This window comes from Lutjanus erythropterus, chromosome 16, assembly GCF_056507025.1.
Source record: "Lutjanus erythropterus isolate fLutEry1 chromosome 16, fLutEry1.hap2, whole genome shotgun sequence".
Lineage (NCBI taxonomy): Eukaryota > Metazoa > Chordata > Actinopteri > Lutjaniformes > Lutjanidae > Lutjanus > Lutjanus erythropterus.
The window spans coordinates 19210810-19235004 of NC_139332.1; the positions used below are offsets into that span (position 1 = coordinate 19210810).

Below are 24195 nucleotides of genomic sequence, written 5' to 3' on the forward strand. Positions count from 1 at the left end.
TGGAGCGTCAGACAGAGAAGGGGAGACATTGTCAAGGTCAATCACTAGCCTGGCATGCCATAGCTACAAGCGGCCTGATTGATTTATATAAAGCCACCCCCCCGCTGCCATTCTGTCTCATTGATTTAGGCTACGCTCTGTCCAAAACTGTATGACAGAACAGCAGTGCTTCTTCTATATATTCAGTAACTTCCACATCTGCCCGAGAAGCAGCCTTTCCTGTCAAAAATCAATCAGGTAAAGGGTCTGTGTTCTGAATGGGTGATTTATCTCTGTAAAATATTTACACCCGCACTTAAGTGGTACAAATAAACAAACTGATGTGGTCCTAAACGCAAAACAATCCCCCTACAACCCCAGCTTATACAGATTACCTGTTTCTCAAGGCCAATGCCAATAAGTGGGAATTTAGACATTAATTTATTGTTCATATTCATATATGTAGTGAGCAACGATGGATGATTTAATGTGCCATGGCTCTGTCTGAGTGAAGTCTAACTGACATCACTATGACAGCAGGAACAAAGAACAGTTCTGACTAGATCGAAATGAGTTTTCAATTTCAATAATCAGAATCAAAGGTAGAATTGTTGATGTTTCCACTACATTTTCCTCTCCAGCCTACCTACATGCTTTTTTCCTGTAGTTTACTGTCTGTTATATCACATTTGATACCATACAGACTAAAGAGGAATTTGAAAATGTAAATTACAATTGTGAGGGCATAAAATCAATGATCTCTTGCTCTTTACAAATCAAGACTCGATAGTCTAACAGTGGTTGAATTTGAATTTGTTTAAATTGAAGAATCAAATCTTGACCTTAAAATCGAAAGTCATATTGACCCATTAATGTGGAGAATTGTCACAACCATAGTTCTGACTCTTCAAATGTTTATTATTTTTTTTGGTAAAGTACATCAAAAAAACATAACAAATAAACATTTTTTATAGATTATTCTGTGTGACAATTCAAATTAAAGTCTTTACTATAATCTGTCAAATTCCTTTATCAAAAAAAAAGAAAGATAAAATAAATTTCCCATTATCGGCCCTGATATTTATTGAGCATCACAAGATTATAGTCCACACAATGATCGTTCAAATGTGATTAACAAACAGGTCATTTTACAATTATTAAACTTACCCAAAATTAATTAAGGGCATTGAAACAATAAATGTTAACTGATATTTTTAGTAATTTCTAAACAAATTAATAATTATTTATCATTATTATTATTATTACTATTATTTGGAGGAATTAGTGGTAGCTAGCGGTGAAAAAGCAGTGTACAACTAACTCGCCTGCCAAGTGTGAAGGAGAACCCACAGTGGCCATGAAAATTAGATCTAGAGCCAGTGTTTAGTTTGTGTATTCTCAGCAACCGTATAAACATGCTGGTGCAACATGGTGAAGTAATATAGACATATCATACGTGACACTGCATTGACCTCTTCCACTCGTTGCTGTATTACATTGGCATCACTGCTATGTGGAGAAAGTTAGGGGGAAAAACAAAACTTCATTTTTCTTACTCCATGTAAATCATCAACCATTGAATGTAAGACAGCTCACTGAAATTGTTTGAGAATTGAAATGAACATTTTAATAGTTTGTACACAGAAAAACTGCTGCTTTGTTTATACATATATAATATAATACATCTACGTATATATGCCACAGGAGAGGACCTGCATTCTATACTGATTTTAAAAAATGGCTTGTTTTAAGGTAATGAAAACATTTATTTCACTTACACACTTATTTTCAGGTGATTATGTGCTAGACACTAATAGAGCCTCCAAAATGTTACATACCTAGCCTTTAAAACATAATCAGATACACAATCTGCATCATGGTCTATTTAAAATATTTTCATATCAGCACTTATTGGACAAAATATATGCTGATATGAATATAGACTGATGTAGTGGTGATAGGCCAATACCGTGCATCCCTACTAGCAGGATTGTTGGGAGTCAGAGTGATGGAGTGAGAGGCTGTCTTTTGTTTTGTGTTGGCCTGTCAGCTGGACCAGAGCTAGACCCATTCATGCTTGTTGGCCCAGAGTGAGAAAAGAAAGAGAAGATAAAGAGGAGACCCCCTCCTTCTCCTAACACTCTTTTTCTTTGTTCTGTCATGTCTCTCTCTTTCTCTCTGTCTGTCTGTGTCTCCCTCTTTCTGTCTTGTTTGACCCACATAGCGAGTTTGCACAGCAGTCTGACTGCGGCCCTGTCGGTCTCTTACCTCCCCCTGTTAAAGCCTTTGGCACTTTGTCTTAGCGCTGGATTAATGCTGAACTGGACAAGGCACTAGCCCTCCCTCAGCAACACACACAAACACACGCCGTCTCTCTTGAGTAGCTCCACACACTCATCTCTTGTTCTGTCCCCCCACCGCCGCCTCCCATGTTTCTTTTTCTTCTCCCTTCTGCCAGATCTTTTCACTGAGGTAGGGAGAAAAGGAGAGAGTGAAAGAGTGCGATCCAGACACTCCAAGCTCTGCATGCTCAGACAGGCAGGCCAATATTCCCCCAGCAGATTCCTGGCATGCCATAGTAACCTGCTGGATCCTCTTTCAAACCGTCAGACCCCTTGTAGGAGCACTGGCTTTATGTCTACGTGTGTAACAGTTGGTTTATTCCAGTTTACAACTTTCGGCGTCCATCAAAAAACTGGAGTGTAGTTGTTGTCTGTCTGGAAATTGCTTCTTTATGACACAAACACACGTTTCCTAGATCTGTGGCTTTGTCCTCAGTGTGTGGGGTCACACGCAGCAATTGACTTGCACATGACATGCTTGTGTTTGGAGCTGCTGCTATGTGTGGAGGTTAATAGAGCCATTCATAATCAGGGAGTTTGCAGCCAGTCTGGTGGTGGGCATGTCAACATCCCACAAGAACAAGAATAGAAGCTCGTCGGGGCTCTATTTTAGATTTCACTGTATTATAATGATAGGCTATGATGGGATATGTGGTTCTTACACACGGGAAGAGCTCTGGGCAGCACAGGCCTGGCGTGGACTGACGCTGTATTCTGTGTCCTGGTGTCTTGTGTCCATTATGAATGACCTGTCACATCTTTGTTTTTCTGTTTTCTAATAATCAACCTTCTGCCTCCATCTCTCTCCTCCTCTGTCATTCCTAAATGCAGCACAGTAGAAGATGTCCGCAGATGCATTTGGAGCCGGAGGCAGCGATGCCCAGCAAACCCTGCAGTCCTTCTGGCCTCGGGTCATGGAGGAGATCAGGAACCTGACTGTGGTATGTCAACTGAAACACACACACACACTTTCTCATAAAGATAAATAAGACATAGACTGAAACAAGGTCCCAGATATTTCATACACATTTCATACCTCATACCCTATACAAGCATGTAGCAAAATTAACTTTTTTGTCCATCTGCTTGATTTGTCACAAAACTGAAATTTCCAACTATTAAACAGTACCTTGAAAAACTTTGATATTTGATACAGTTTTGGATACCATGGGGCAAAAATTGACATTGAGGGCATATAAAAGAGTCTTATTAGAATGTAAAAATAACAAAGATGTGAAACCTTGCGCTTTTCGAAACAATTGTTTTTTGTTTTTTTCCCTTTAAATCAAGCCTTTAAAAATAACTATATTATCTAACTAACTAAACGTAATAGCACTGTGTGTTAAGCACAACAGCATCTAGGTCTACGTAAAATTATTTCTGACCATAGTCAACTGAGGCAGGGCTTTGTGCAAGAGGGCAAGAAAACACAGCATGTAGCAGCCTATTGATACTGTAGATAATAAGTATTGAAAGAATTTCAAATATGCAGAATCTCTAATCAAAATATCACCAGCAAAATGGCTAGAGAATGTTGAGATTTTTCCAGTCACTCGGTAGATTACCATTGGGGTTTTTTGGTCTGGTGAGTGAATCAAATCTACGAGGCACTGTCACATTTTACCAGCATTTGGTTGGCGGCTGGTGCTAATTTTGTGTCCTGCATGCCAGCCAAATGAACAGATTCGATACTTCTGTGGGGTTATGGTTTCAAACATACACACATGCAAATATCAAAGGACAACTTTCTTGTGCTCTGTTCTGTGTCCTTAACGCAACCCATCCATTATTTTCAGAAGGATTTCCGTGTGCAGGAGTTGCCTCTGGCTCGAATCAAGAAAATCATGAAGCTGGATGAGGATGTCAAGGTAAGTGCAAAGCACAAATAATTGACCATTCAGAGAAAATAATTGCTACTATAAGCGGGGAGGGTATGGTAAAAGGAACCACATAGCTCTAGTACTATTCCTGTCATAAAACTGAGAAATTAAATCCACTACATATCTGACATAACAAAGCCATAACAGCATGACACTGTTGTGAATTCTTAGTAGTTTTCTTGGATCATGATATTTCTATGTCTATGTTAAAGCCACCATCCATTACTAATTAGTGCAATTGTGAATTGTAAATAATGAGAGAGGAAACAAGGGGAAAAAGGTGTTGGATGGATTTTTTACAAGCAGGTTTCTGATTTTGCTTACACTTTTAGACAAAAAAATGATTACTTTAATGCCTTAAAGCCTGACAGATAATGTTTTTGCTCATATATGCTGTCCTCTTCTTGGTGTGTAGCTCGATGTGGTCAGACCACTCAGTGCCCGTAAATGGCCTGTTGGACTCATTTTATAATGGAAAAAATATTATCAGCTTTTGTGCTTTCAGCAGTGTCTGTTGATAAGAAGTCCATTATTTATATCAAATGGGTTTACATCAAAACATATTAACAGTGTGCATTCAGGAATAATCAAGCATCATTAAATGAAATTAGAAATTGATTGTATAGCAAGTAGATGTTAATGCCACTCTGAAGCACTGCCATTGTATCCATTAGAAGTAGTTGTATGTAGCTGCTTTTAATTTTCCAGTTGTCTCCACACTGCAAAGACTTGAACTGCTTGTTGCCTTTTTAAAACATATTCTACAATGCTGAAAGTTGTGGTTAATGTTGAACAAAATATGGGAAAAATAAATTAACAACCTGAATTGAATGGGGCTTATTATGACTCTCAGCAATGACCTTCTTATCAATACCAACGTCTCAGATTGGTTAAGGATATACCATAGATTTAGGGGCATGTGTCCACAAGCGTTATTCAAATATTTGTCAGTTGCATTGAACTCGAAAGTTACGACACAAGGAGAAGTGATTATTTTTTCCTCATTACACCAGATTATCAGCCAAGGTTGTTCGTAGTCTCTAAAGAGAAAGCCTTGGAACATGTGTGTCTGTGTGTGCATGTGCGGCTTGAATGTGTCGTGTCAAGAGCACTATCCCCTTAGTTAAGCAGCAGCTTAAAGTGGTAAAGAGATCAAGAGATCCCTAACATATCTGAAGACAAGACCCTTCTGTCAGCCCTGACACAGCAGCTTTCACTTCATGTGCACATGTGACTGCTTTGGTAGTACTGTAGTCCATCTCTTACTTTAAAGCTTCACATTTGTGTCCATAGACTTTACTGATTATCGTGTGGCTGAGAGTTCAGTGCAACTCGGTATGAAGACGTGGAGTTAAGGAGTTTCCAACTAGACTTCTCCAGACCAGAGGTTTTTACAACTGAAGAGGCATTGTTGGATTCAGATAAAGCTTTGTAGCAGGCCTGACCAGTACTGGATTCTTGGAGCCGATGTCCGTATTGGGAATGAAAAAAAAGTTGAACAATAAATGTTATTGTCCAAAATGACATCAGGGCACTGAAACAGTAAACTTTCACTTGTATTTACAATAATTATAAATAACTATAACTAAAAAACACAAGTAGAGCGAAATATATGTATACATTAAACCTGAGTAAAGCAAAAGGATAAAATATTACTTAAAATGCTGCCAATAAAGCTAAAAAATAAAAACAATCTGCTTTATATTCTGATTATGTTTTTATGTGATTACTGAAATGTTTTCATATCAGTAATGTCAGACAACATGTGTATTTGCTGATACCAATATATTCTTTATTTTCTTTATTTTTATTTTACCTTTATTTATCAGGCAAATCATTAAGAATAAATTCTAAATTCTTATTTACATTGGCAGCCTGGCAAAAGGCAAGAGCCTCCTAAGTAAAGAGTTTTGGAACTAAAAAGATATATAGATATGTTAAGCCAGTGTCATATTGACCAATATATCAGTTGGGATCTAGTTTGAAGGTAAGTCACAATTGTAGTGAGAACAATGGTAATGTTCAAGTGTTTTGTTGGAGGACATTTTTCCTCGTAATGGAAAAAATACACCGACTTAACTTCTGTTATGATTCGGCATTATAGAAATAAAATTGACTTGACTTAGTGAATAATAATGACATTCTCCTGCTAAGCAATATAACTGTTTGTGCAGTGTTTTGGGCTGATGCATTATGATTATTGTGGTCTTTTCTAATTAATTAATGCATTTATTGCGGGTTGTGCAGCACCTGTGAATGTGATGAAGCCGTTTGTTACTCCTGAGTGACTCATGCTATAGCTGATATGTGATTGATGTCTGTGGGTGTATTTAACCTGGTGTAACTCAATCTCCTCTTTACAGATGATCAGTGCAGAGGCTCCAGTCCTGTTTGCTAAGGCAGCTCAGATCTTCATCACAGAGCTTACCCTCAGAGCGTGGATCCACACCGAGGACAACAAGAGACGTACACTACAGGTCAGACTCAGTCATAGAGTTGTGTGATTTGTGAACACTGTCATCCTTATTTCACTACTTCACTACTTTTTGATCAGTTCATGCTTCTTACTCTCTCTGTGCCATATTTGTTGGGATAATCATATCTGTCTATTGTAATAATTATACTTGCTCTTTCCTCCTTCTGTACATATCTAGGGCTGTACTAGACTTAGAATTTTGTCAGTTGAATCAGAGTTGGCAGTTTCATAGAAATATCTGACAATTGGTTCCCTTTTTTCATAGAATATCAAGCAGTGTTTTATTAAAATGACAGATTTTTGAATGGAGTTTGGCGGGATGTTCATGGTGACAGCGACATTCACAGAATATTAGTCTTGCATGGCCAGACCTATCTTCACAGCACTGAGTCAGCGCTGTAGAAAGGCCTGGCTTCACACATAATCATTCTGCTTTAGGGGGAAAGAACACCCTGGCTTGTTTGCATTTCTCTGAACCAATCATAATTGTCTTGGGCGGAGCTAAACCCAGAATGCCGCTACAGTGTCCATGCAAAATAGCGTTGGGGCAAACTTGTTTTGGTGGCACATTTGCATGAGGGAAGGGAGCCCTGGTATTAAAATGGCTAAATTCCCGCCAAAGGAAAGGTAACAACCGCTAGCTTGTTTACATTTGTACTGTTACTGACCAGATACTGATCTGCAATTTTCAGCATGTAAGCTGCTATCCCGCGATGCCGCATGAAACAGTTGTCCAGTGGCAGGGTTATCCCCACAATGTACGTCAAAGTTAGCTCTCTGAGCTAAAGTGTGCTACGCAAGCAACTATCAGAACTGAAACACCAGAATTCAAACAAAAGCCCCCAAACTGTAAATTCACCATTTCTAAGCAGAATGCAGAAGATTACCTTGGAGCCTTACTGGGTCTGTCTCCTTCCGGGCAGCTACCTCCATCTCAGAATTGACATTACCCATGGCGTCTGGGTACAGCTGTCTGGGTATGTGTCCATTTGGGAGTATAATCCATGCTTCATTCAGACTCACCCTGGGTTCGGCCTGGTTCACAGCTGCCTGTAAGCAGACGGGATGACTACTTGACGTAGAGGAATTATTTTACCCCAAAGAGCAGTGTGAAAGCAATGAGTACTCACTCTTCAGCCACTTCCGTCCCCACAAGAGCACTGCTCAATATCAGACAAAAAAAACCTTACTGCTCAACTTGAAGAATTTCAATCACCTCCAACTGAATCTTTTTCCTGTGTGTTTCTACCATCTTCTTTCTTTTCACCTCCTCTCCCACACCCTTACATCATTGGCCTGTCTTTTGGTTTGTTGTGCCTGTGTCTGTGTGCATATACAAGCGGAGGCCCCATACCAGCATCCCCTTGAGGACTATCCCTCTCTTTAGTTCTTTCTCCCTCCATTGACTTTGAAAGCAAAGCCAGGCGGGTGCCGTTGACCCACTTTTCCCTCCGGTGCCATTTTGCCTGCTCCACTGTCCCAAAGTTGAATAAGATGGACTCTGGAATGATGTGAAAAAGGAAGGAGAGAACATGAGGGTGCTGATGGGAACAGTCAGGAAAATCAGACAAGAGCTTGTCTCACCTGGACGTCAAGAGGGGTAAACTGCAGAGCAGAACATGAAAGCCCTTAAGTCCACTTTATCCATTCACATACCTCTGAGGGATTAGCAGCCCATGGATATGTGTGTTTATGCCAACGCAGGTAGAAAAAGAGACAGGAAAAAAAAGGTGTAATCGCTCTCATCGCAGTCAGTCTTGGAGGAGTCTTAAATTGAAGACCTACTTTGGAAGTGTGTTCACTTTGCTGTTGTCTTGACTTATCTTTGACCCAGAGTCCTTTATTTTTAGCATGGAAGTCTCCATTGTTTGAACTCTACACCGCATGCTTTAAAAAGAAACTTCATTTACTGTGCAGGTTTACATGTTAATAACATTTCACACTACAGATGATGCATTACGTATGTGTGATGGGTGAACCTCACGAATGTGTGATTTTCTTGTGCCTAAGTGAGAGAAAAAAAAAGCGCCCTCCATTTTCACATGTTCACGCACGCACACACGCAGAGCCCAAGTCCTATTGTGAAGAGGGCACGCCAGTTGGGGTCACCATAGCAACGCTCATCAATAGAACAAGTGTAGATGTGACCTGGTGTTACCAGATATTAATCAAGCTACTATAAATAGCCTGTAGTGCAGGGAGGGCCACAATGGGGGGTCCTGACAGCCAATATCCTGTGGAAAATTCCACAGAGACAGCACACTGCTGTGGATATAGGAAGGGCTGTAGCAGCAGAGGCTGTGCTCATGAGGGAAGGAAAGTGTCATTCCTGTTCGTTTTCACCATCGCGCACACGCACATGACCACACACACACACACACCAGATTTATTGCTAGGGTGATTTCTTTTTTAATTAATCTATTTTTCTTTAGTGACTGTTGGTTAAAAAAAAGTTGGTGAACTTTCATGTAACATACTTAGAGCTGCAACTAATGGTTATTTTCTGGGGCTGTACAAGACCTGGTTCAGTACGCAGAGGGCTGCAACTAATCATTATTTTCATTATTGATTAATGTGCTGATATTTACAGCATTGATTGTTTAGTCTATACAATTGCAAAAGCTGTGAAAATAATACATAAATACATTTCTCAGTTCTAAAGTGACTTCTTTGCTTTTATTGTCTAACCAACAATCCAAAGACTCTTCACTTACTATCATAAATGATGAAGAGAAGCAGCAAATCCTCACATTTAAGAAGCTGGAATCAGCAAATTTTTGACAATTTTATTTGAAAATTTACTTAAGTGATTAATAGAATATCAAAATAGTTGCGACTGTTATTCTTTTGATTGACTAATCGATTAATCAACTAATCATTGCAACTCTAAATTTGAATATTTGACTACTTGTACTTTTTTTTTTTACACATACTGTCAAACAAAGCTTTACTGAATTGTCAGATTTTTTAACAGGGTTTAGTAAAATATGTAGGTTCATTACTTGGCCAGGCAAGGCGTCTCTTCCTCCTCGCGCAGTCTTCGCTCACTATTATGCGTCCATGGTGTCCACAGCTGTCTTTGTACATGGGACGGAGTATAATCAAGCCTTCACACTCTGAATCTAGTCCTGCAGCTGCTTGTGCCCGTCGTAGACGACTTCAACGAGCGGACAGGATGACTTGATGTAGTGGAATGATTTTACCCCAGAGAAAAAGTGAGGAGTGCTCACTCTGCAGCTATTTCTGGGGGATGAAATGTCCCCAGAAGTACACTGCAGACCTAAAGTAAACAAAACAAAACAAAACAAAACAAAAAGAATGTACGAATGTCGACTGAGGGATCTCCAACTGATGGGCAGTATTATTTTTATTATTATTTTATCTGAAAACCTACAAATCCTAACACTTGCAAAGTTTGAGCATACAAATGTGGCGTTTTCTGGTTGAAAAGCACCTGAAATGATTCATTGATAAAGTACTCTGTGATTAATTTTCTGTTGACTTGTCGGTTCAGTTCAAAACTTATACTCTTTGAGCTCAGTTATGAAAGCAAATACCTGTTACAGTGCTACTGGGAACTTGATTTCAATTCCACAGTAGCCTCTTGTGTGGCTATTTTGGGAGAGTTGACCTCAGGCCTTGAGGCATGTTTAAATATAGGTCGCTGCATATATTGAATTAGCATAATTAAAGTCTGACCTCATCGCTTGACCCTCTGTGTCTGTTATGTTTACAGAGGAATGACATCGCCATGGCTATAACAAAGTTCGACCAGTTTGACTTCCTGATTGACATTGTGCCCCGTGATGATCTGAAGCCACCGAAACGACAGGTAGGAAAGCACACACTGTTGAGATCCTAAAAATCTGCAAACAACAGATGTCTCAGTGGTGATTTTGGGAAGATAATTTTCTTACACATTAAAGTTATCACAGGATAAACAGTTGATCATTTGGGTCGTTATCTTATTGCTTTTCCATTGTTGGCAACCTGGAGGTGCTGTAAACATCCTTGACTGGAAGCTGGGGTTTGGACAACGAGGGCTTTCAGTCGGATGTTTGCAGCATCTTATTGCCTCTGACAGCCAACAGTAACCCCGGCTACGACACCAGTTTGTACCATTGGTAGCAGAAAAGCACAACTTCATGTCCTCTTGCTGAGATCAATTCAGTAAGAATGCAATCAGTGTCTTTTCTTACAGAAAATGGCTTATGTTGAAGTTTTGCTTGAGCATGAGATTGATCAGCTGTATAGAAATGTAGCTTACCAGATGGAGGAGTGAGATATTTAAATTGGTTGTCAAGTAGACTGTCTCCAGGCATGTAAACATCCTACACTCTCAGCTGTGTTGTCATGGAGCTGGGAGAGGGGTGTTTACGCTTCTGGTGATGGAGAAACCTCATCAACATGAATCTCTGCTTATTAGTCAGATATGAAGCAGAATGACACAGGTCCATTTTGATTGATAATTTGATGTGTGATACCTGCTTGACCTGCGTTCAAGCCCCCATGCAGCAAGCATTTAACCTGCTGAGTTTGCTGAGTAAACTGAATCCCAGCAAACTCTGACGCTGCACTTTTGTGGCTGATCCAGGAAGAGGAAGGACAGAGAGGGCATTTACATACATAAATCAATAACTGTCACAGCATTTGTTTTAAGTATACCAATATGGAATTTACGCTGGACTTTTTTTACAGCCAGTATGGCAGTTAATATACCACGTATGGCCATGTATAAAAGTTGCTGGACTTATGATTTAAATACTCATAGCAGAGGTGTCTTGTGGTTAAGTACAGGAGTGTGTTTCAGGTCATTTAACCACTGTTTCCACTGTGGCAAGTTTACTTACATGAGACAACTGTAACTGACCACACAATGAAATGTTAGACAGGCTTATCATGTTGAGAATAGAAATGTTAACTATTTATTATTAATTGATTAAATAGTGTGAAGAATTTAACAGATTAAAAATGTATTAATTGCTTTGTTTAGCATTTCACCAGAGCCTACAGGTTTGGTTTGGCCCTTGTTAATCAAGAAATGGTAGTAATTGTGACTCATTTGACATTATTTTGTTTGGCGGAACCTAATGAGGACAGACAGACTAGAGCAGCTGTTTTGAGGGAGAGCTTTTTTATTTTATCATTCTCTTTGTTTAAATTGTTTGTACTTCATGAATTAATGTTTTACATAACTACTCTGCTGCTAAATCAAATACATTAAATGTCAGTATCACAACTTTGACCATTATATTTGTTTTTATTGGACATCTCATCTAAAGCACAAGGTGCCCCGGCTTCATTAGCAGAGGGCAAAACACTTATTGTATATAAAACAGCTGGAAAAAGACACCTCTCCCTGCAAGTGCTTAAAACTGGATTATATGAACTGTGAAAATTGCCTCACTTAAGGAAAAAAAAGTGGTGTTCTGGTGCACTTTGACAGCACTACACGATGACGACATACTCATTTCTTTGTCATTTCCTCATCTGGACACATAGGGGATGTGATCATATGTAACAAAACTAAACGAAAGTTAAATGCTCATTTAAAGTGCCAGAAGCCTCCAGTGCTCCTTTCAGTTCTGTGGATAGCACCACTTGGCCTGATGTATCAGTTAATGCTGTTCTTGAAAGTAACTCTTTAATTCAGTACTATGAGTAGTGTGCAGCTAACTTTAATATTGAATAGAAAACAATCGCACTTAGTTCACTTAAATTTTTTCACATATTCTTTCTTATAGATAATTTATATGGTCTATTTGGCATATTTACCATGCGATACCTAATGTAAACCTTGACCTGTATAGTAGTTGTCTCACAAACATTTAATACAGTTTTTTTGTGTAAATTATACAGGTTAATGGGAGTTTAAAAATCTAAACATGTTTAGCCTAGCTGCCTCCAGACCTGCAGTCTATGGTATTGAACAGTATGGTGCCTGTAATGGATCTTATGTCCAGATTACATTACTCTTCCCCAGCCACATCCCATCAGTTATTTATCAGATGTGCCCTCCTCTACCGTTACACCTGCAAAAATAATTCATGGAGATGTAATGGACTGATAGGCCTTCTTCAATGTGTGTGTGTGTGTGTGTGTGTGTGTGTGTGTGATCTTCTTCAGGAGGAGATGCGTCAGTCAGTAGCCCCAGCAGAGCCGGTGCAATACTACTTCACTCTGGCCCAGCAGCCTGGAGCCGTACAGGTGCAGGGTACACAACAGGCCCAGCAGCCCGGTGCACAAACAGCCACGACCATCCAGCCTGGACAGATCATCATCGCACAGCCACAGCAAGGACAGGTACCACTGATGCTTTGTTTGAAGAGTGTTTTCACAGGGTTTTGCACAAGAGTGTAAATGACACACACTAAGATTTAAAGAAGCAGCAACACAATGAACTCACAGCTGGACATGTGAATTTTAGGCAATAATGAGAGTGATGTGGATAAGTCAGTGAATTCCCAACTACAGCTAACTGCCCCCACAGAAACATAAATTACCAGTTAATGAAGCATGAAGATGCTTTGTGTGTGCGTGCGTGTCTGTGTGTGCATAAGTGTGTGTGCGTGTGTAACACCTGAAAGATTAGTTGAGTAGTTGAAGCAGCACATTCTAAACTCCACCCAGTGCTGGGAATCCTGCAGCAGGAGGCTCAGGGTCATCACACCTGGCTTTATTGATATTAGTCTTAGCTCACATTCAGCAGCCGACCCGTCTCCCACCAGCAGGAGTAAGTGAACGTCAGAACACACCCAGTGCACATAACTACACACATATACACCCTCCCTGTGAAACTCTGCAAAGGAAACATTTGATCTGAACACTCTGTTAGGCTACTTATGTGAAGTGTAAAGGCAATAAAATGTTTATTGACAAAACAAAACTTTATGTAAATGATAGGTTGGGATGTATATTCTTAGCCCTTGTCTATTTTCTTTAGCATCATAGCCTGGAAAAATCTACAAGTATCATATGTATAGTGCCTCTATCATGGTTGAACATCTGAAATCATATAGTAAGCAGTGAATATTCCGCTTCGAGGGGTCTCTCGCGGCAAAACAATAACAAAAGGCTTGGTTTGATGACTTTGTGAAGTAGCATGGGATCATGGGAGTTGTTGTCTTCATTGTTAAACAGCCACCAAAGCTGATTAAAATCTATCTGACATGACTTGGGCAGAAATAATGTTCACAAGGTAATGTATTAAAATTTTACTCACGTTAGGTTTAGTCACTTTCGCTGACTTCCTTCCTCACTCTGACTTATCCCATGTTTCCACAGACACCGTTAACAGATGACCAAAAGAAATACGCTGTTAATACATAACATACTTGTAGTTCTAGTTGTTTTTAGACATGTTAATGTTATATATTACACCTTTACCCATAGAAATCAGCTGAAAGAAACAAAAACTGGGAATCTCTAGCACATTCATACAAACACACACTCATCCTTTCCCCCTCTGGATTACAGTGTTTTTCACCAGTCAGTAAGATGACAAACATGCATATTTAGGGACACCTTTCAGTTGCCTCTCTTTCCAATTATCTCATTCCTGCTACTTTTGCCGCTAAGCCTTCTCTCTCTAGCCTGGCCTCTGCATGTCGTACAGCCATGCTCCTGGGCTGCTGTGGTGCTTCATGCTGCTTCAGCAGACTGCCTTTAGCTGAGCTGTCATACTCATTTAGACCTGGCCTGATTCACTATTGCTGCTACTGCTGCAGTCCCTGCTGAGAGCGGAGAGGTCACAGTTTGACACTCACCTTACGCAGACTCCATTGTGGGCTATTTACAAGGTAGCACTTTAAAAGGTGAGCCTTGTAGGTATAAGTGAAGGTTTAAAATTTTTGAGATAAAATGGTCTTTAAAGCTTTATCTAAATCTCCCTGGTATTACAACCCAATTATTTTTCCCCTCAGTTTTGCATTGAATGAGAACCTTTCCCTTTTGTCATTATTTAAGTCATGCAGATGTATCAGAACTGGTTAGCTTGCCACTAACCACCAGACACATGTCATATATATATTTATATGTGTGTGTGTGTGTGTGTATGTATATATATATGTGTGTGTGTATGTATAAAGATGTTATAAAGATGTTCTGAAGAATTTACAGAAAAAAGAAAAAAATCATTCTGTTTTTCATCATAGGTCTTTCGTGTCCTTACTTTTTGTATATTTTTGCAAATATGTAATCACAAACAAATACAAAGTGAAATAAAACATTCTAACTAACAAAAAAAGAAACAAAGCACAAAAGAAACAAAACAAAAAGAGGAAAACAACATGTTGGGAACAGACTGGAATAAACACCTATTATTATGAACCGAAGTTAATGAAAAAGGAAACGAAGACAAATAAATTATGGCGTGGAACCAGATGATCTCAGTTCATACCCTTTATTTATGCATCTGTGTGTCCGTTTGCAGAGCTTTCAGTGTCACTGGTTGTCACTGCTGTACCAATTCTGTCATTTTTTTTCTGAGGTCACCAACTCTCTCATAAGCACTTATGAAACCACAGTTGACATTACAGAAGCTGATGTAAATGTCACTGTGATGTACATGCATTCTCAGACCTGCCCATGAATTGAGATTTTCTGTTTCTGACATTTCACCTCAGCTTCCCCATCGATCATAAACATGTCATTAAATGTCATTTGCTGCTTATATGTCACCGTTGGCTGCTCTAACATTGAAGCTTTCTACGTACACGCTTACATTCATGTGTTAAGTTGTTGCAATCGCTGCTTTCTCACTGTGTGTCTTTCTCTCATTTTCTCATTCTGTTCTGTCGGGCCATCAGATGCTGCAAGGTGCCACCATGCAGCAGTTACAGCAAGTGCAGGTGCAATCACAGGGCACACCCATCACGGTAAACACACATGCACACGTGCATTTATATGTTCACTAACCACCCATGCATGAGTGCCGTGTAGGTGACTGCTGCCTGCAGCTGCATCCTGCTCACATGACGGAGGTCTGAGAGGTGACCGCAGCGAGAGATCAGGTGGCCTTTCCTAGATAGTGTGACAGTAAGGGAAGAAAGAGAGGACTCAAACCTGCGTTGTCACCTAATGTCCTCTCTTCTCTTGTACCCGCCTGATGATTTTTTAACCCTCTAGACCCCAGCAGAAGGATTGATTGTTGCTACAATTCACTGAGAATCCTTCCACCGAACAATCCAGTCCTCAATCCAAACAAACAGCTGTATCTTTAAAACACTGTTAAAAAATTATAATCACATTTGAAAGAACATCCCCACAATTTTCTCTTTAATTTGATATCAGATCAGGGTTCAGTTTTTTTTTATTTTTTATTTCTTCTCTTGACTGTTTGTGCAAGTAGGTCAGAAATCTCCTTGCCCAAAGTCAAGTTTTACTTGCCCTTGTACATTTTTTTTTATTATTGGTTAATAAATAACAACAAAGACTGAAGTTAATGTTCATGTTTAATCTAAGGCTGCAAGATCTGTAAAATGTTAGATTGAGTTCTTCAGAGTTCAAGGTGATGTCTCGTGTCTGCCTAAAACCTAGAGATATTCAGTTTTAATGATAATAAATGAAGAAAAGCAGAAAGAAAATCTCTGTATTTGAGAGGAAAACAGAATTTTCTGCAACTGTGCATGAAAGATTATATTAACAATTAATCAGTTGTCAAAACCACTTGCCCAAGTGAGTTGCCAGACTTTTCTTGCCTCATTGGGCATTTTACGTGCCCCCAGCAGGCAGGCAATCCTTATTTTTGAGCCCTCCAAATATGTGGATTGTGTAGCTTTTTAGATCACATTTGATTAAACAGATGTTAAAAAACATGAGACAAAACAAAACAACAACAACATATTGCACCAAAAAGCCAAAGTGAACTGAATCTCAGTTCACCAACAACAGAGACTTTACTGCATAAGACCAGACTTAAGGAAAATAAAGAGAATTAAGAAAATAAGTGAAATCTGCCATACTTGACCCCATACAGTTATGTTAGAAGAACAAAACAACAGTGTTGTAGCAGTAGGTGGTTTATGTAACAACTGAATTTATAGCAGCGTCCATCTCCAGCAGTGAGGACCGGGTAGTTCCAGCTGTTTACTGATAGTGATTATATGATGTGATTTTGAACCAACTAAACCTTACATCTGTGTTGTTTTCCACAGTGGTGTTGTAGGTAGTGTTTTTGGCAACATATATGAGAAAAATCACCTAATTTACATGTTGAAAAGTCGCTGCGACCAGGTCGGTTATCCCTGCCAACTCTTAGTTACACCTCCCAGTGCAAAACGGCTTCCATCTATGGCAGTGGGAACCAGGGAGGTCCTGCTTTTTACTAACAGAAAAAAGTCACAGACCCTCAGTGTTACAGTGAATATTTAAAGCTCTGGTTATTGATGACAACCCAAAGTATCTACAACACAGTGCTTAGAACTTTTTTCCAGAGTTGTAATGCATTTGATTGGCTCTCCCAGACCTAATGGGGTCTAGAGAGTTGACAGACTTTTAAAATGTAAGAATAAGCTTTGTGCTGCTGGTTAAAATCTAATTCCAGGGGAGTTAGTGGTTCCCTGGTTCTTTGCTTTGTGTCAGTCATAAACTACATGTCTGTACCAGTAGTTGTTCAGCAACTAATGTGTTACTGCTGTCTGTCCCTCTTTCTGTCTCTCCCCTCTTTCTGCATTTTTCTTTCCTTTTCTCTCCATTAGAGTGCGCCAGTGGCCATGCAGGTGAGTGAGGGCCAGCAGGTACAGATTGTCCAAGCTGCAGCAGCCCAGGGTCAAGCTCAGACAGCTCAGGCCCAAGGTCAGACCATGCAGGTCATGCAGCAGATCATCACCAACACAGGAGAGATCCAGCAAATCCCGGTAAGAAATGGCATGAAGCTGTAGAGAAAAAAGCCACTCTGATCAAACAGGACCCTTCTCACCCACTCCAAGAGTCCTTCTAGTTACTGCCAGCAGTCGATACTACAGAGTTCTGCTGGTCAGGAAAAAAAAAAACACATATACAAAACATCTTTTATGGGTGCCTGGATGGCTCGGTTGGTGGAGCGCGCGCCTCATGTACGGAGGCTGTGAGTCCTCTGCAGCGGCCGTGGGTTTGACTCGCTGCATGTCATCCCCTCATTCTCTCTCTCCACTCTCTCCATAAAATGCCCCAAAAAATATTTAAAAAAAAAACATATTTTATTCCCTCTGCAGTTTTCACCCTGAGCAGTTATAGGCACGGCACATTCCCCTGTTTAACCCTGCTCCTGTCAGCTGTAGTTCTTAACAGTTTTAGTCCTTTTCTACATGTGGTTGTTTTCAAATGTGATTTAAATTTGTATTATATGTTTTATTATTATTGCATTATTTGTTTGATGTTGAACCTTATCAAAGTGTTGTTGACCAAAGATACTGAATATGGGAGTTGAAAGTGAAAGCAGCCAGATAGCTCACGTAGTTTGTGCTTGCTGTTACAGACATGGTGTTTGACATTGTAGTAGTTGCAAAAACATGGTGTTTCAGTGAATTATTTATCCTGCAGTCTTAAATGGGAATCATCAACCTAAAGTTAATAGTTCACCAGAAGAAAGTGAATAATTCCCAATGCTGTTGTCCAGACCAGAGCAGGAAAATGGCTGTGACCTCTGCGCTCCAGTGACCTTTGCTCTAAACCAAACTCTGTCTCCTCCTTGTGTCGGTTGAGTGCAGGTGCAGCTAAATACAGGCCAGCTACAGTACATCCGTTTAGCTCAGCCTGTCTCCGGAGCGCAAGTGGTCCAAGGACAGATTCAGACTCTCGCCAACACCCAGCAGGTGATCACGACAGCAACAAAAATTCAGTCATTCAAAGAATTCATAAAACAAATGAATTTCCATTATTCCCTTTTTAATTTTATTTTACCAATTTTGTTTTCAGATCACACAGACAGAGGTGCAGCAAGGACAGCAGCAGTTCAACCAGTTTACTGACGGACAGGTAAGAAAAGCAGTAAATATATCCAAAGCTGTGACATTTTGAGCTAAACATTGTATTTTGTGTCTTTTATTTGCTGCCAGGTGGCACCAGACTCAGTGTGCTTAGTTATGGCTTGTTAACATAGCAAACTGCAAACCAGCTAAAGAAAATACAGTTAATTTAACCTTGATCTAAAAAGGAAAAACCTCACTGACATAAAAAATCTTTTTCAAGAGTATACTGAAAGGCAAAAGACAGAAAGGCAAATAACATTAGAATGCACAGATAAAATATGTCACAAATCAGATTTAAACAAATGTGATAATAAAGTCATGAATACGATTTCTAATACAATCTTAGAAGATTTTATTGTAGAAATAACCTAAATAGCATCTTTTATGTATTAATTTGTTAATTCTCTTCATATAGGAAGAGAGGGCCAGATGTCCATCAAACGTTTTATCATTTCTTACACATTTTTTAAAAATAGTTTTACTCTGTGATTGCTACTAAATTGTATTCCAAAATCATTTTTGAAATTGTTCCAGCATATAAATGTTTTTGTCATTAACCTTGTATTCCACATTAATTAAGTATCATGGTATATATGATATATTTGTTGTTTGTGACAGTTGTATTTGCCTGTTTGTATTGTTTGTGTTTATTGTTGAAGCTTATAACAATGTTTTATGGCCAGGTGACTCTTGAAAGAGAGATTTTAATCTCAGTGAGGCTTCAGTCCGGACAAATAAAGGATTTACTCGTCTAGTTATTTGAATTAAACAAAAAATAAAGCTTTTTTAAGCTATGTACCAGCATCTATCCTGCACCACACTGCATACAGTACATTTTTATTCTGTTGGAGTTTAATAGCACCCGTTAACAACTCTAAAACCATGCAGCTGGATGTCATCACATTAAAATCCAATCACACGCAGCCATTCATCCTCCTGTCTGTCTCTGTTTTACAGCAGTTGTATCAGATTCAGCAGGTGACAATGCCAGCAGGGCAGGAGCTGACCCAACCAATGTTCATCCAGTCCACCAACCAGACAGCTGACGCACAGGTCACGCAGGTCAGCACCGACTGAGCCCACCCGGAAACCTTTTTGCCACGCCTACACACAACAACACACAAACCAGCCCATGTGACGCCAACAGATGCCACCGACTTTGACATCGGACACCTGATAACTTGACTTTATGCCCTGCTCATACAGACGAGGGACCTGAAATCTTGAAACACTCTTTGTTATAAATTTAGTGGATAAAAAACCAAAGGGACACTGATTGACTCTCTCAGAATCTCATGTTAAGTTGCATCTGTGTTTAGATACTTTTTTGTACTTCTGTCACTCACACTGCCACAGTCCCTGACACTAGTTTCTTCACAGATCAGCTCTATTCTTCTCATATCCAAACTTCAAAGATTTTAAAACCTAAGTGTGTGTTCTTCATTTGGAAATTAATTCAGAAAGTGTGCGTCTCTGTTTGACACAACCTGCTCCTCACTTATCTGTGGTTCAAGGTCACCATAGGATTCTTCACCACCTGCTTTCCTTTTGGGAAAAACATAAATCAACCCTTCTTTATTGTTTTTCATGTAGTTGACGGATGAAATGAAGCCATATACCTCAGATTTCACTTTTTACAGCAAGTCAATCTAAGGGATTTCAAGACGAGGTTATAAGGTTCAATGATAATTTCGTGTAGTTTTTGTGTCATTTTCCATAGTGACGATGAAGCATGACTTTATGTTGTAAGGGCTTCAAGATGTATAGGTTAACTACCCACACCGCAGTCATCTTTACTCTTCTCTTTTCATCTTTTCCTTTAATCTACTCTTTCTTTTTCACCCCTCTGTCTTTAGAGCAGGGAGTCTCCTCTCTGCCTCTATGCAGTTTCACACAACCTTTTCTACCCGGGTGGTTTTTGAGTCTTGTGCCCTGGTTTAAGTCTCATGTACAAACACATGACTCCGTCTGGAGCAAAAAAGAAAAACACCCTTTTTATAGAAGTCTCCTTTTTTTCAATACAAGTGGGTTTTGTTTTTTTTTGTTTTTTTGAGATGATGTTTGGCCCCATACCTTTCCTGTCATTTTTTGTACAGTAATGATTATTATCAATGTTCTTATTATTGTTGTTTTTGCATGTAGTTAAAACTGCCAGCATGACATGCAAGATAGATAGGTACAATTTTATTTTTGACGTTCCTTTTTGTAAACAAAATTTGTTTGTGAGAAAAAATAAAAAACATAACTTGTCTAAGAGTTGTGTTTTCTTCTGAGTTTGTTTTAAGTACTAATCTTTGTTTTCATTGTTTTATTTTAGGTGAATTAAGCAGCTAACTAGAGTGTGTGGACTATAGACAGGGAGACAGGAGAGAAATGCAGCAGCACACCAAGAGATAAGACTTGAACCGACTCCCCTACTGTATCTTCAGGTAGACACATCCCACCACCAAAGCCCAAAATTACACCATCTAGGTTGCTTTCAGACAGGGTTTCTGCAGGTCTAAAATCAAATAATCTAAATTTTAGGCCTTAAAATCGCTTAACTACAATTTTGACAGGCCTTAAAAAATGAATTATGAAGTAAACGTTCCTTTTATAAAGTTGAATTTAACTTTGGTCTTGCTATTTAAATGTGTTTATGAAAAAAAAAATTGTGTTGATCTAACTGTAACAACTACCAAACAATAGCGACATTGAGCCAGTAAACAGTAATGCAAACTGTATGTGTGTTTTTTGGCATGAACATGAAATAAATAAATACATTTGCAATGGTCTAAAAAGGGCTTTCAAGTTAATTTTAACCTGCTGAAACCTACAGAAACCTTGTAAAATTAACTTTAGGGATTAAGGCAAAGCAATGTAATAATAATGATAATAAACTTCATGTGATTGAACCAGGATTAAAACATTTCAGAAGCAAACCACCCAAAATAAAGAAATCATAATAATAAAACAGAAAAGACATGTTGGCTACTGCACAAAATGCTTAATTAGGGATGGTTTTGTAAGGATATTTTTAAATAGACCCATATATGATGAAATCCATATTTCACAGCATTGTAAGATGTAAAATCTGGAGTATATCTTATCTCCGGAACCACTTTGACACTCTGAGAATATGGAGTTCAGATATTTTTCTGATATGACTGATGGCGTATTCAGAATGCCACACACACAAGCTTCAGTGACAAAGAGTGATGCCACAGATTTGGTCATATTATAGCCAAATCCTGGCTCCACATATTTTAATATATGGCATGAGGGCATAGTCTGATATTTTGTTTCATTTGTTTGCACCATTAGATGTATCCAGACACAGTATACTATATGAGCTAAATGCTATTTAAAGGGATAGTTCACCCAAAAATTAAAACTCAGTCATTATCTACTCACCCTCACGCTGACTGAAGGACAGGTATATTTTGTAAGTCCACAAAACACTGCTGGAGTTTAACAGGAAAACAGTGTTGCAAAATCTCACAAACAATGGAAGTGATTGGTGACCAGTTTTCAAACTTTACAAAAACAACAGAAAGAAAACATAAAATGCCTCCATATTGCTCATCTGGTGTAATCCAAGTCTCCCAAAGCCCCGACATGCAAAGTTGACTAAAAAAATGTTATTTACACCATGTTTTTAGCCTGAGCTATGTTCACATGCCCAGGCACACTGTCTGAACCAGGTGTGTGTGTGATGTGATGGTGTGCAGACAGTATGTTGGGACTGTAGGAGACTTGGATTATGCACAAGCAGTATGGAGGCATTTTATGTTTTTTTTTTCCAGTTTGAAAACTGGTCACTGTTCTCTTCCATTGTTTGGAAGATTCTGCAACACTGTTTTCCTGTGAAACTCCAGCAGTGTTTTGCTGACTAACAAACTAAACCCAACCCTCAATCGGCATGAGGGTGAGTAGATAATGGATGAATTTTTATTTTTGTGTGACCTATCCCTTTAAGTATCTCAGGCGGGGAATTCCATAGCTGAGGGGCATTGACTGTAAAAGCCTGAACGCCTTTTGTTTATATGACAAAGCATATTTTAATTGTGAACACAAGAAAATGTTGGTGGTTTTAACAGTGCTACTGTTGTTAAGAGGCCTGTGTTGTTTTCCCAGATGGCCATAGGAGGGCAGCACTAATCTAACAAACTGTAACTACCACTGATGAACTGTATTAGGACACCTGATTTATTTCCAAACACAGGTTAACAATTTTTCACCAGGAGCTTTGTTTAAAGAGCATAGACGTAACTGTAGTGCACTGGCAACAATGTGCAATCAATATTTCACCCACGTTGCACCCAAAACCAGACAATATGAAAACCACTAATCTTATTTCTGTGCTGGAAAAGCTTCATGCGCTACAAAGGGCAAGCGGTTAACAATAGAGTCACGAGTTATTTGGCTGGAGACCGCTCAGCTCCTGCGAGATCAGACTGCATTCCTTATCCGACCTAAATCTTAAAAGGAAGAGAGGTAATTATGTTGGAAGAGAAAATTAAGTCGGCAGAGAGAGAGATGCAGGGTGCTCATAATGTCCCACTTTACACCAAGTTAAAGGTCTCACATTCAACATTGTGTCAGTGCTGAAAGTCACAGCTCAGAAGTATGACTTTGAAGTGCTTTCCTATCTAGATGTGTAGAAAATGAATTTCCTAAAGTGACCGCTAACTGCACAATTGTCTGGATAAGCTTCGGTAGTCAGAGCCACATGTAAACATTAGTCAAAGCGGAGGGCCGTTTCTTAATCGACTTAATCACCGAACAATAACTGCATTAATGAGTGCAGACTCATGCTTGGCTCTTTCTAATAAGAGCGGCGAGGATTGTGAGAATGTTTGAGCTTAAGTCAAGCATGAAAAGGATTGTCTGCTGGTATTTTTCTTGGCCGGCTCGTCTGGTCAGATCAAGGCAACCTTGGCCAGATGAATTGGGGCCGACTGCCCTGGCTGCGGTCCGGACCTTGTGATGGGGCCACAACACAAGTTGGTCTCACCAAGTTAGGGGCAGACCCATAACAGGAGTGGACATTCACTTAGATGGGGTTTGTGTTTGATCCTCTTTTCTCTGTTGCTGAGGCGTCTGGAGAGTTTCTTTTCATCACCGTCAAACCTGAACGCAAGCTTTTCCCAGGTGCTGGCATTTCAGTGTTGTATAAGAATAATGTGACAGTTCAATGATCCATGTAGTGAAATTCTCTTATAGCTTATCTCCCTTCGCAAGGAGCTCAGCAACAAAACAGCACCTCTGCAGGTGAAATAGATTCACAACCGGTGTATCCATTATCCAGTGCATTAAAAAGTATTACAACAGTTCTTTTTATAGACATTTATAGACATGTTTTTATTGATCGTTTTTGAACAATTCAGATTCAATTAAAAAAAAACAAAAAATAGTTGTTTTTAAAAAGTTTTGCCAACTAAAATGTGTTTTTGAAATAATTTACATTCCTTCTTTAGATAAACTTGAACCTTTGAGTTTTAGATACCCCTCAAAATTTGTATTACACAAATGTGAAACATTTTCAAAGGCAACCATTTGATTTTCAAGCATGCAAATAATGACAAATC

The 24195-nt window shown here is 39.2% G+C and overlaps 1 protein-coding gene across 8 annotated transcripts in view; it reads left to right on the forward strand.

Annotated features, from left to right (window-relative positions):
* nfyc (nuclear transcription factor Y, gamma) overlaps window positions 1-20881 on the forward strand; it is a 33055-nt gene extending 12174 nt beyond the window's left edge. For 3 of the 8 annotated variants that reach the window (XM_084738554.1, XM_084738556.1, XM_084738555.1), the window contains exons 2-11: window positions 3153-3262; window positions 4118-4189; window positions 6565-6678; window positions 10414-10509; window positions 12804-12980; window positions 15485-15553; window positions 17375-17533; window positions 18365-18469; window positions 18573-18632; window positions 19583-20881. In XM_084738554.1, the coding sequence (XP_084594680.1) occupies window positions 3164-3262; window positions 4118-4189; window positions 6565-6678; window positions 10414-10509; window positions 12804-12980; window positions 15485-15553; window positions 17375-17533; window positions 18365-18469; window positions 18573-18632; window positions 19583-19702 (1071 nt within the window). In that variant the 5' untranslated portion in view covers window positions 3153-3163 and the 3' untranslated portion in view covers window positions 19703-20881. The remainder of the gene's footprint in view (window positions 1-3152; window positions 3263-4117; window positions 4190-6564; window positions 6679-10413; window positions 10510-12803; window positions 12981-15484; window positions 15554-17374; window positions 17534-18364; window positions 18470-18572; window positions 18633-19582) is intronic. The other 5 variants (XM_084738557.1, XM_084738559.1, XM_084738558.1 and 2 more) reach the window with 3 other exon arrangements.
* Window positions 20882-24195: the final 3314 nt, after the last annotated feature.